Source organism: Myxocyprinus asiaticus, chromosome 21, assembly GCF_019703515.2.
Source record: "Myxocyprinus asiaticus isolate MX2 ecotype Aquarium Trade chromosome 21, UBuf_Myxa_2, whole genome shotgun sequence".
In the NCBI taxonomy this organism is placed as follows: domain Eukaryota; kingdom Metazoa; phylum Chordata; class Actinopteri; order Cypriniformes; family Catostomidae; genus Myxocyprinus; species Myxocyprinus asiaticus.
Genome location: NC_059364.1, coordinates 44464893 through 44477387, shown reverse-complemented (window position 1 = coordinate 44477387; position 12495 = coordinate 44464893). Strand labels below are relative to the sequence as shown.

The 12495-nt window shown below is 40.2% G+C and overlaps 1 protein-coding gene across 4 annotated transcripts in view; it reads right to left on the bottom strand.

Annotated features, from left to right (window-relative positions):
• Positions 1-12495, bottom strand: part of LOC127411725 (collagen alpha-1(XXI) chain-like) — a 134571-nt gene that overhangs the window by 77355 nt on the left and 44721 nt on the right. For all 4 annotated transcript variants that reach the window (XM_051647435.1, XM_051647432.1, XM_051647434.1 and 1 more), the window contains 2 exons: positions 10974-11057; positions 7011-7073 (listed from right to left, as the gene is read on the bottom strand). In XM_051647435.1, coding sequence (XP_051503395.1) covers positions 7011-7073; positions 10974-11057 — 147 coding nt within the window. The remainder of the gene's footprint in view (positions 1-7010; positions 7074-10973; positions 11058-12495) is intronic.

Here is a 12495-nt window from a genome sequence, read left to right as displayed (position 1 = left end):
CGAGAGAGTTTCTGTTGCTCTTTGTTATTTTATTTAACAAAATCCTATCTACAATTCCGGTGACAGAACAATCGAGCCAATTCTGGACCTAACGGGGATTTTTCTTCACACCGCTCCTGTTCCAAAGAAGCCGGTCTCACATGACATCACCCAAGAAAAGATCCTGCAAAATGGGTGGCCTTTTGGCGTTTATGCCAAGGAGCTGGCCCAAGAACCCCACAGATGGTGTTTTGATGAGACTCATCTGAAACATCTCTTTCTGTCGGGCCTAGACAAGCCATTTAGTGCTGAGGAGCTGGGTGAGTCTTTTTTTGGCCCTACTGGGATTTGGTGGACCACATTGGAGTGGTCCACAAACCACTCCAATGGAGTGGTGGTGGCATAGTGGACTAAAGCACTGAACTGGTAAGCAAAAGGTTGTTGGTTCAATCCCCACAGCCACCACCATTGTGTCCTTGAGCAAGGCACTTAACTCCAGGTTGCTCCAGGGGGATTGTCCCTGTAATAAGGGCACTGTAAGTCGCTTTGGATAAAAGCGTCTGCCAAATGTAAATGTAAATGTAATGTAATGTATATAAGACATTGTTCAGCTCACAGAGGTGGAACTTATGTTGTGGAGGTGGAACACCAAATCCCAGAACCCCTCTCAGTCTGTGCCCTGTCCATCCTCTGGCTCTTCCTGAGGTTCACATCACCGCAGGAGGAAGCTGGTGGCCAAGGTGCCCTCCGCTGTCCACCCATCGCCTGGGGCAGTGTGGCTCAATGTTGACCGCCGCTGGCTAGCAATGTTGGCCGAGGCTGCTGGTGATGGGAACCACCAGGAGGCGGCAGCCATTCCCGCTAGTTCGGAAGAGGAGGTGAAGGGTCCATGCTCCCTAGTCACTGCCAGTGCTCATGGCTAACGAGGCTGTTTCCCAATTGCTGCCAGTGCTTCCGCACAGCCTGTCCAGTCCCCTGTGACCGTCGATGATTCTGTCCAGCTCCCGGTGACCTTCGAGTCTATCCTGTTCTGTGTGACCGTTAACGATCCTGTCCAGTCCCCAGTGACTGTCGACCAGCCTTTTGCTCAGTTCAGTGGCCAGCATCTCTCAGACACTAACTACCAGTCTGTTGCTCAGCCCAGTAACCAGCATCCGTCAGACACCAGCTACCAGTCTGTTGCTCAGTCTGTTCAGTCCCCAGCGAGTGCCAGTCAGCCAGTCCTGTCCACAGCAGTCTTTGACCTGTCTGGCCCAGTCATGTCCCCTGTGACTACAGACCAATCTGTCTAGTCCTCTGTGGACTCCACTTCCCTCACCATCTTCCCAACAGTCACTGTCCAGTCCGTTCCGGTCCTACTTCCACCTGAGGCCACAGGTCTAGTCTCGTCCCCAGCCATTTTGCATACCTTCCTCTCCAAGACTGAGACTTTCCCTAACCTCATCCTATCCCTAACCTCGGTCTGCCTCCTCACCAACCCATTCCCTACAGCTGAACTAGTCCCCTCAGTTTTTGGTCCCTTACTCTTTCCCGAACCTCAAGTCATCCAGTCTGTCCCCTGTAGTCATCCTTCCCTGTCTGGATCTGCTTTCTTGTCTGCCCAGCCTGTTCCCTGCTCATTACCTGATCCTGCTCCATTCATGGGCCTTCCTCCCTGGCCACCTGACCTCACTCCTTCTCTTACACCTTTTCCCTGGCCTCCTGACCCTGCTCCTTTCCTAAAGCTCTCTACCTGGCCGCCGGACCCCGCTCCTTGGTCAGACCCGCTAGATCCGCACTGATGTGTCCCACCGGCTATGTCCTGGTCTGCCCTGGATACATGGCAGTCCACCCATCTGTCCCTGTCCCCTATACTTTTTGTGCCATCCTCCTGTGTGACACCTGTCTCCCTCGTTACCCTCCTGATTTCTCTCCTTACTTTAGCTTCCTTAATCTTCTGTCATATGCTTGATTGTTTTGTGTGTTAGTCTGAGTTGCTGCTGTTTGCCTCAGTTGGTTCCTGTTCTTGTGAACAGTCTTGTTTGGTTTGTTTTCTCCCTCGAGAGAGTTTCTATTGCTCTTTGTTATTTTATTTAATAAAACACTTTGAACTGCCTCTCGCATTTGGGTCCTTTCTACAATTCTGGTGACAAATACAAATATATAATAGTATGACAGTGTAGGGAGATGGACTCGACTGCATTATTCACAGTGTGTCATGTGATTGGGTGGTTGCTGCAGAGCTCATTTGCCATTATTTTTTTTTTTTTTTGCAGCAGTTCTCCGATTGCTGGAACTTTCTCTTCAGGATTCATGGGTAGTGTAGTTCTTTACCAATAATTCTGCTATTAAACACTATTTAAAAACAAAACAAGTTAAAATAATGCAGACAGATAACCTCGGAGCACACGATAGGTCTGTCTTTAAAGGTTTATAAGTTATCACTAAAAACCAATTTGTCTACTGAAAAAATGAATGAGATTTTTACTTCCAGAACCCCACTGTTGCACTCTATAAAATGCAGGGATTTGTATTGAAATACCACAAACAAAAATGGTGAAACTGTTTAGTGAATTTGCCCCTTATTTTCTCAATAGCCATGGCAAAACAGATCCTGAAGATCAGTCTTTGTAGTTGAAATCCAGAAAACGAAATGTTCAATCAAATGAACCGAATACTGTACAGGAAAACCCTAATACAATGTTTTCTCCCTCAAGGAAATTCCATACATGATGACAGCTGAATAAGTTCCTTACGTCGACTTTAATGTGTTAAGACCTCCAAGCTGACAGCTTCATGTGTGAAACAGATGTCAGTGTTTTCCCAAGGATTTTTTTCAACAGCAGTGCTGAGTGCAGTGTTGTGCTCGTCCACAAGCCTGTAATGCCGGACCCGTATTTGGGCATTGGTGGAGAAATAGCTTAAAATGGCCTCAGAATCATTATGGATGGATTATTGTTGTTCGCCTTGTCACTTCAAGGGCTCTGAAAACCCAGATAGCTGTAGATATAATTTTCAAATAATGAAATGCCTTAACACAAAAAAATTACTTGCACTATTTGTGTTAATCATAAATACATATAGATAATATAAACGAGGGGCAATTCTAGGATTTCAATTTTAGGGGAGCTCAGCCCCCAATGACACTATAAGATGTGCATATTTAATGCATTTCAGTCTGTTGCAAAAATTGTGGGTTTTTTTAAACTGTGTCTTTACATAATTTAAGGTAGCCAGCTAACATTCATTCAGAATATTCTCATTGTTTCTAAAAAAAAATTAAAAAAAATTTGTAGTAGACAGCAATAAGTCAAAAGAATTCCAAAGCCCTTTCATCCACTGCAGTGGATGAATTTTCACATTGATGTACTCAGGTTCCTTATGTGATCAATCCTTATGTAAATAAATGCTTTTTGCCATCAGATAAGGCTGAAAAGACCATTTCGAGGCATCTTTTTGGAAGACAAAGGGCCCTGCAGAGCAGTTGACCCCATCACTGGATACCTTTTTGTTCACTTCCTGACTCTGACTCCAAAAACCTAGGTGTGTACGGAAATAGGATGTCTCAAGATCTCATCAGATTGGTTCTGTTGATTGGCCTGGCCATTTGACTGGAGCAACTTAAAGAGATATGTCCAAAAAGAGGACAAATCTTCACATACAGAGTTTTACTCCTAAAATAGACACAAAACTGCATCATTTATCCATTCAGAGAATGGTCTAAGCTTAACAGCAACTATTTGTGACAAAACAGTTCACACAAATGTAGCTGTTAATGAAAACATTGGGGAAAGTTAAACCTTTCAATACCATATTTGGACTCTATGCGTTCTGCACAATGCCAAGAGTATTTTTGAAATGGTTTGGAAAGTGAACAATGCATAGGTAAAACACTTTAAGACACTTTTCTAACTGTGAACTTTATACTATGCAAATGAGAGAAAATAGGTTGGGCCACACAGTGGGTGACACCTTTGATCTTAACAGCCAATCAGAACACTGAAACAGGGAAGTGCCAAATTGGAATCTCCTCCTCATGAAAAAGGTATAAAACTGTCCTTTAAACAGTCACACCCTGTCCTGAGTCTCAGAAGAAGACACTAACAGGATAACATAAAAACAATCTATGGTTCTGCATCTTCACTCCAGGAAGAAAAACCATACCAGTGAGATAACTACAGAGATACCAGCGACAATGTTTAGCTCTGGCAAGCAAACCTTCTCTTCAAGTTTTGTGCATCTGCGTGTTCCAGATAAAGAAACTAGCGCTGAAATAAGGACTGCATCTGTGTGTTCCAGATCGCAAATACCTCTCAGTGCTTTCAGGAGACCAACGTTCCCCAGTCTTTCGTGTTCAAGGCTGTGGAAATGGAATCCAGCTGCTTCTCTACCAGAGCATGTGAGCGAAGTGGAGCGGTGTGACACTCCGCTCAATAACCTGCTCCATGTGTGTGCCCTCCACTCAACCGATCAAGGCCCAAGCAGACGCTCCGCTCAAGTACTGCTCACGCTCACCGGTAAAAAAGTGTTCGCTCAAATCCCACTCCGACAATAAATTTCTCTGTAGTATACTTGGTTCCAAGCATGTACATAGGAGGGTAGCTACAGTGGCAGAAGCAACAGCCCCTTTGCCCACATGGGCTGAGGAGCCTCTGGGTGAAATGTTGACTATAGTCCAACATTTATTAAATTATCAAATGATTAGTAATGTACACATCTGAAATTATGTGATTGCATTGTTGTGTTTTAGTATATAAAATCTTGTTTATTTTGAACTGGTTTACAATGGAATCTTCAAAAAGGTGCTCTCCGCTCAGGTGAAATTATCACCGCTCCGCTCCGCTCACATGCTCTGTTCTCTACTGCAACCAATTTCAGCAAACCAGTGGAAGACGTAGCCATCACTGAAGTTCATCACACAAGAGTGATTATCGCTACACATTTATAAAGTTAGAAAAATAACCCAAGGAGAATGCAGACAAACCATATATTATTGTAACCATCTATTTATTGGCAGTATGTTTCATCTGTCCTAATCATTCCTTTTTAGTCTCCATTATTTAACAATATATATAGAACATGAATCAATACTTTACATTTTCAGTTTAAAGTTATATAAAACACTACAAAACTCTATTACTACAATAAATGTCACATTTATTTAGTGAAGTGAATTAACCTCTAGATGATGTTTCTCTGTCTGCCATTCAGATTTGTTCACTGATTCATTCAGTGACGATTTTTTTTATCACACCTTAACCAGTAGCTGGCAACAAATGAACATCTTTTATGGGTTTTGAGTGAGTCATTAAACCATTGATAGAGCACTGAATCGCTCACAACCGAAACAAGTCTTACTAATACTTATCTACAAATCTATTAAGAGATTTCAGCAGTGTGTTTAAGCATCATAAGCGTTTTCCCCACAAATGACAACAATGCATTCATTCTGTGAACTGTTGTGCTTGACAATACAAAATGACAACAATATTAGCCTAAAAATAATTCAGTGATTCAATTACATCCTGAAGTCATCAGTAACTTTAACTCATAATTCTTCCAGCCACTTTCTCTCCTTGTTTACATTTACATTTATGCATTTGGCAGACGCTTTTATCCAATGCAACTTACAGTGCATTCATGCTATACATTTTATCAGTTTGTGTGTTCCCTGGAAATGGAGCCCATTATCTCGGCATTGCTAGTGCCATACTCTACCAAATGAGCTACAGGAACCCTTGTTGAACGAGATTACCAAAGTAAACAAACAGAATACCTCCTCCTCTCCTTCAGTCGGTCAACAGATCCTGATCCTCACTTGTTCAGTGAAGGGCGAATTTGTTCAGTGGGTCAAACCAATGAAATGCTCCTTCACAGCCCGCACTCGAATGCTATTGGCTAGCACTTTGGTCAGTCCTCACAGGCATGAAAAGTCACCAAAGAAGTTTCATGCTTCAAACTAGAGCTAGTTGGTTTTGAAAGGGAGAGATGTCAGTGAATGAGAAATATGAGTCAGGTGTACGGAGGTGAACGAGAACGATTCATTCACTTAAAAGGTTTGTTCAAAAAGACAGATTTGTTCACAAACGAAACATCACTACTGCACCCAGTGTAGAAAACGCGCAGCTGACTGGGGCTAGTAAGCGTTATGTTGTGTCAAGAATATTAATGTACCATTTGAATTTTTTGCAGGGGAAACACTAAATGTATTTGTTACTTGTCTCTCTGGTAAGTTATACTGAGATACTCCTCTTAGTTGAAAGATGCCACTGTCAGGGTGACTAAACTTTCTCTTGAAATAATTATAATTTTGTTTATACATACAGTGGGGTACAAAAGTCTGAGATCATGTTGAAAATCTTAATTTTCAATGCAATATTGAAAAGTATGGTCCATTTTCATTTTCAGTCAAACTTTTGGACTCCACTGTATTTTCATTGACTTTACCACCCAGTAAAAATCATTAAACCTCTGATCAAAATGGTTACACCAGTGCTTATTACTAGAACTACTATCAGATACCCCTTTACTTATTATTATACATATTACATATTATATATACACATACACATATTATGTAGGTGCGAGGGTTGAGCAGCGCTGCTGTGTGACATACACATGTGCGGTGCTGCGTCCCTGAAGCCTCAGTGAGAGGATATGTGAGATAAGACTATAACCTGAATACACAGTTTGTGTAAAACAGCCCTAAAAAAAGTGTAAATCCTGGCATCCTCCATCGGTGTTGTTGTTGTTGCTCTCGAATGGCGATGCAAACAACGTCAGAAGAAAAATGGTCAACACTAGATGATGTCACTACGAGTGTTCTTGTGTGAATGCAAGAGAGGAAAATCTACCGTTTCTCTTAAAAGTTCTTATCTAGAAAATTTAAGGGGGAAGTACCAGTACTGTATGTGGGAAAGGGGCTAATACTGACCTCATGCACTTGTGGGGGAAGTTAATGCAGTTAATGCATGCCACAGTCCTGTACTCTGTATTGAATATGGTATGTGCTTCAGTTATTTTGAGGTTGTATTAAACTGTGTAGTACTCACAGGCTTACCATCAGCACCAGCAGGACCAGGTTTACCCAGATCTCCGGTTCTCCCTTGCTCTCCCTGGAAAATATACAAGCAACGTGTTGTAAATACAGTAGTACTTCATTACAAAATATTGTAGAAGACCATATATGTGCACATCAAGTATTATAGTTCAGATATTGCCTAAATCTTTGCCAATGGGTGACATTTTGCTTGAAATGCATTATAAAATCCAAAAACTTCAATGGTACTATCAGGGATTGACGATATATATATATATATATATATATATATATATATAGTGATCAGCCACAACATTAAAACTACCTGCCTAAGATTGCGTTGGTCCCCCTCGTGCTGCCAAAACAGCGCAAACCCGCATCTCAGAATAGCATTCTAAGATAATATTCTTCTCACCACAATTGTACAGAGCAGTTATCTGAGTTACTGTAGACTTTGTCAGTTCAAACCAGTCTGGCCATTCTCTGTTGACCTCTCTCATCAACAAGACATTTCCATCCACAGAACTGCCGCTCACTGGATGTTTTTTGTTTTTGGCACCATTCTAGTAAATTATAGAGACTGTTGTGTGTGAAAATCCCAGGAGATCAGCAGTTACAGAAATACTCAAACCAGCCCGTCTGGCACCAACAATCAACAATCCATGAGATTATCTTATCAGCCAATCTTGTGGCAGCAGTGCAGCACATAAAATCGTGCAGATACGGGTCAGGAGCTTTGGTTAATGTTCACATCAATCATCAGAATGGGGAAAAAATGTGATCTCAGTGATTTTGACCATGGCATGATTGTTGGTGCCAGATGGGCTGGTTTGAGTATATCTGTAACTGCTGATCTCCTGGGATTTTCACATACAACAGTCTCTAAAATTTACTCCGAATGGTGCCAAAAACAAAAAAACATCCAGTGAGTGGTAGTTCTGTGAATGGAAATGCCTTATTGATGAGAGAGGTCAACAGAGAATGGCCAGACTGGTTCGAACTGACAAAGTCTACGGTAACTCAGATAACTACACTGTACAATTGTGGTGAGAAAAACAGCATCTCAGAATGCTATTCTGAGATGCGGGTTGGTGCTGTATTGGCGGCACAAGGAGGACCTACACAATATTAGTCAGGTGGTTTTAATGTTGTGACTGATTGGTGTATATATACTGTATATATATAATATCCTTTAGGTAATACACTTAATATATGTAATATATTACATTTATTACATACAGTATATTAGGTAACAATACACAACACTCTCCTTTTCTTGTCCAGATTGATTTAATTATTCAAAAATATATTAAAAATGCAGTTCATAAAAAACTATTAATTGAATTCACCTCTACTAAGATGAACAAGTGGTGTAACCATTCAGAAAAATAAGTCTCATTAAAACCTGAAATACTCGAAAAAAGAAACTTTGGAATAAGTAGTTTGGAATAACAATTTATTATTATTTATTAAAAAAATGTTTTGCAGTGAAACTATTTTGTTTAAAAATATTAAAATTTGAAAAACATTTGCCCACCAAATCAGGTGGTATAACCAACATGCAGGTAGCCATTCTCTTGTCATATGACGAAGTCCATAAAACAGAGAGAACCCCTTAAGATCCCCATGAATGTGTGATTTATTATTATTATTATTTATATATTTTTTTTATTATTAAGAATTAAGTTGAGTACACTCACTTGTATTTTACTTGTAATTTTTTTTTTAATGCATTTTACTTGCACACCTTGACATTTTAAAAAGTTATTTTTTTGAAAATGCTGTGAATGTTTTTTTGTTTTTTTTTATGAATCCAATATGGAAACAAACATTACATTTCTACGAACCTTACACATTTTAAGCTAGATTTGTACAAAAAAAATATACACTCAGATAACCTAATTTACATTATAATATATTATAATTATGTTTCACTTCAGAATTCTTTATTAATGTGACAAGTTGCAATGGTAAACAGCCTACTGTTCCACCATGGCTACACTGAAAACAGGTGGTGGGTCATGACATGGCAAAATGAAATAGCTCCCATTATTACTGACAACTACATTGGAGTCACCCAACTGTGACAAAGTTTGGGAGTAGACTATATTTTTTTCTGCTTGGTGCTGGATTTTTAAAATAACACTGTGGATATACTGTAACATAAATGGTACAGCAGAATCTCTATCAGTTGAGTTGTTTCTTCTTTGCAAGCTATACCACCCATATCACCCAACACTGGGAATCGTTTAAGGCATTTATCAACATATTTTTATTCATGAATGCTTTGTGATATGGCTTTATTGTAGTCTCTTGTACGTGAAAACTGAAAACTAAACAGTATAAATTTGTACATGAAAGTAAATCATTGCATGAAGTCTGTATATAACTCTTTATAAAATTCCAAAGCCAAAAAAAATCCTTCCCCAAGCAATTTGAAATACTGATAAGGGTCATTTTATGGCGATCACCTGCTGAAACACAGCATGTGTTTTCAAGCATAGGCTTGACATTATAAACTTCAAACTTGCCTTTTGGAAACTTTTATGTAAATTTAATGCAATGAAGTGATTATATAAGCATTGTCCTTAAATATTGTGCTGAACTCTAGCAGTCCTTTTTAACCATTTTTACTCAAAGACGTCCTGTTGTGTAAGACCACCAACAGCTTTATTAAAAGATGCTGTAAAACTTCTACCAGACTTAAAGGAATATTCCCAGTTCAGTATAAGATAAGTTCAATTGACAGCATTTTTGGCATTATGTTGATTACCACAAAAATTTAATTAAACTCGTCCCTCCTTTTCTTTAAAAAAAAAAAAAAAAGGTTACAGTAGAGGCACTTACAATGGAAGTAAATGTGGCCAATTTTTGGAGGGTTTAAAGACAGAAATATGAAGCTTATAATTTTATTAAAGCACTTACATTAATTCTTCTGTTAAAACTCATGTATTATTTGACCTGTAAAGTTGTTTATGGTCATTTTAGGGGTTTAGAGTTTGTTTACATTACATCGTCATGGCAATGAAATTGTAAAATTGGCTATAACTTTACACGGAAAAGGTTATTAAGCGATTTTAGCACACTAAAGTCATGTTAACACACATATTGTTTATGTTTTATGGCTATACGTTCAAAAATTGGCCCCATTCACTTCCATTGTAAGTGACTCACTGTTACCCAGATTTTTGCTTTGTATTAAAGAAAAGGAGGGGCAAGCAAGTCAAAATTAATTTTTGTGGTAATCAACATAATATCACAAATGCTGTTGATTGAGCTTAACTTGTATTGAAACCGGAATATTCCTTTAAGGCCTTTGCACACCAAATGTAAATTTTTGCCTTGATTTCTCGCCGATATTAACATTTTGAATAGAAACAATAAATTCCCATGAAGCCGTTTACACCTGGAGCTAACATTCGCACACAGACAAAGCACATTTTTATTAATTTTTTACGGTGAGTGTGTCTATTTTTACTTTTATTCACCCGGCGATTAAATGCCCTGACCAACAAAACATGAGCTTTGGATCATGTGTCAGGAGCCGCTGCAGTTACCAAAACCAGCACAACTGGTGCCGCCAAATCCCAGAAAGCTTTTTTTTTTACCATCGATGCTTAAGGAACTCAAGGAAGAAATCCTAAACCAGCAGTGAGGATGTGTATTTCAATTGCATCAAATGCCTTAAAAATGTAAACAATATTTCTCATATGGGTCCTCTTAACATGTAAATGATATTTCTCCATCACTGCCTTGCATCCCGTTGGATTGACTTCATAATGCATTCCATATCTCTCCGTTAATTTGCCTTTGCATTTAACTACCATTTCCCATTTCAGGACACCTATTTCAGTGGTATCCCTCGGGTAATAGGGATGTTATAGGGTGTGCCATTCTATTTAAACAAAAACAAAATGCTTACAGAACCTTTAAGGGGTAGGAACATCATTTTTTTCTTTTTTACTGTATGTTGTACCTTCAGTCCCGGGGTACCAGGTGGCCCAGGTGGACAGATGCATGGCTCTGGGGTTGGATCAATATCACCTGGTCCATTAGCACACTGAAAAAAAAAAAAAAAGCAAAGCAAAACAGTCTATACTTTACCACATTTTGTTTGTTTTTTCTTTCTTAGCCAAACAATGCCAACTATGTTGCCAAAACAGCATTCAGTTTCATGTTTGGTATTTGGTATTAACCCGTTTTACTTTCATTAACCGACATATTTCTGAGTGAAACAAGTTCAGTAAGGAAAATGCAAGACTAAACTTGATTTTATCCACTGGAAATTAATTGGATTGTCAAAAGTAAATAGGGCCACTGTTGATTTCATGTTGACTCCTTTAGCGTCCCATGACAAACAAAATAATGAATGATTAAAAGATTACAGAATCTGTATTTATTTTAACATTGTAAACATTTTCTCTTGGTTAAAGTGATATAATAACTTGAAACGGGTTTAATACGGCACCAGAAATAGAACAGAATTAAACCATTAAAATGTCAAATTAGAAATGCTTTACATAGGTGTGATGGCATTGATTATTTATTATTCTCATTGATTATAAATGCAATAAAATTAACCAATTAAATTTTATTTATTTTTTTAATCCCCTTTTCTCCCTAATTTGGCATGCCCAATTCCCACTGCTTACTAGGTCCTCATGGTGGGATGCGAGGACCCCCAGAGATGCGCAGTCGTTTCGGTGCTTTCCTTCCTGCAGGAGAGGCTGGAGGGGTGGCTGTCCCCCTCCACCTTGAAGGTGTATGTGGCCGCCATTTCGGCACATCACGATGCAGTGGATGGTAAGTATTTGGGGAAGTACGACTTGATCATCAGGTTCCTGAGAGGCACTAGGAGGTTGAATCCCTCCAGACCGCGCCTCATCCCCTTGTGGGACCTCTCTGTAGTCCTTCGGGGTCTATGGGGAGCTCCCTTTGAGCCCCTGGAGTCAGTTGAGCTTAAGGCACTCTCTTTGAAGACTGCCCTCCTGACTGCGCTCACTTCCATCAACAGGGTAGGGGACCTGCAGGCATTCTCTGTCCGCGAATCATGCCTGGAGTTCGATCCGGGTTACTCTCACGTGATCCTGAGACCCCGACTGGGCTATGTGCCCAAGGTTCCCATGACTCCTTTTAGGGATCAGGTGGTGAACCTGCAAGCGCTGCCCCAGGAGGAGGCAGACCCAGCTTTGGCATTGCTGTATCCGGTGTGTGCTTTACGCATCTATTTGGATCGCATGCAGAGCTTTAGAAGCTTCAAGCAGCTCTTTGTCTGCTTTTCTGGACAGCGGAAAGGAAGCGCTGTCTCCAAAAAGAGGATCGCCCACTGGGTCTTTGACACCATCATTATAGCATATCACGCTCAGGACGTGCCGCCCCCCGTGGGGTTATGAGCCAACTCTACTAGGAGTGTAGCGGCCTCCTGGGCCCTGACCAGAGGCACCTCTTTGGCAGACATCTGCAGAGAAGTGGGCTGGGCAACACCCAACACCTTTGCA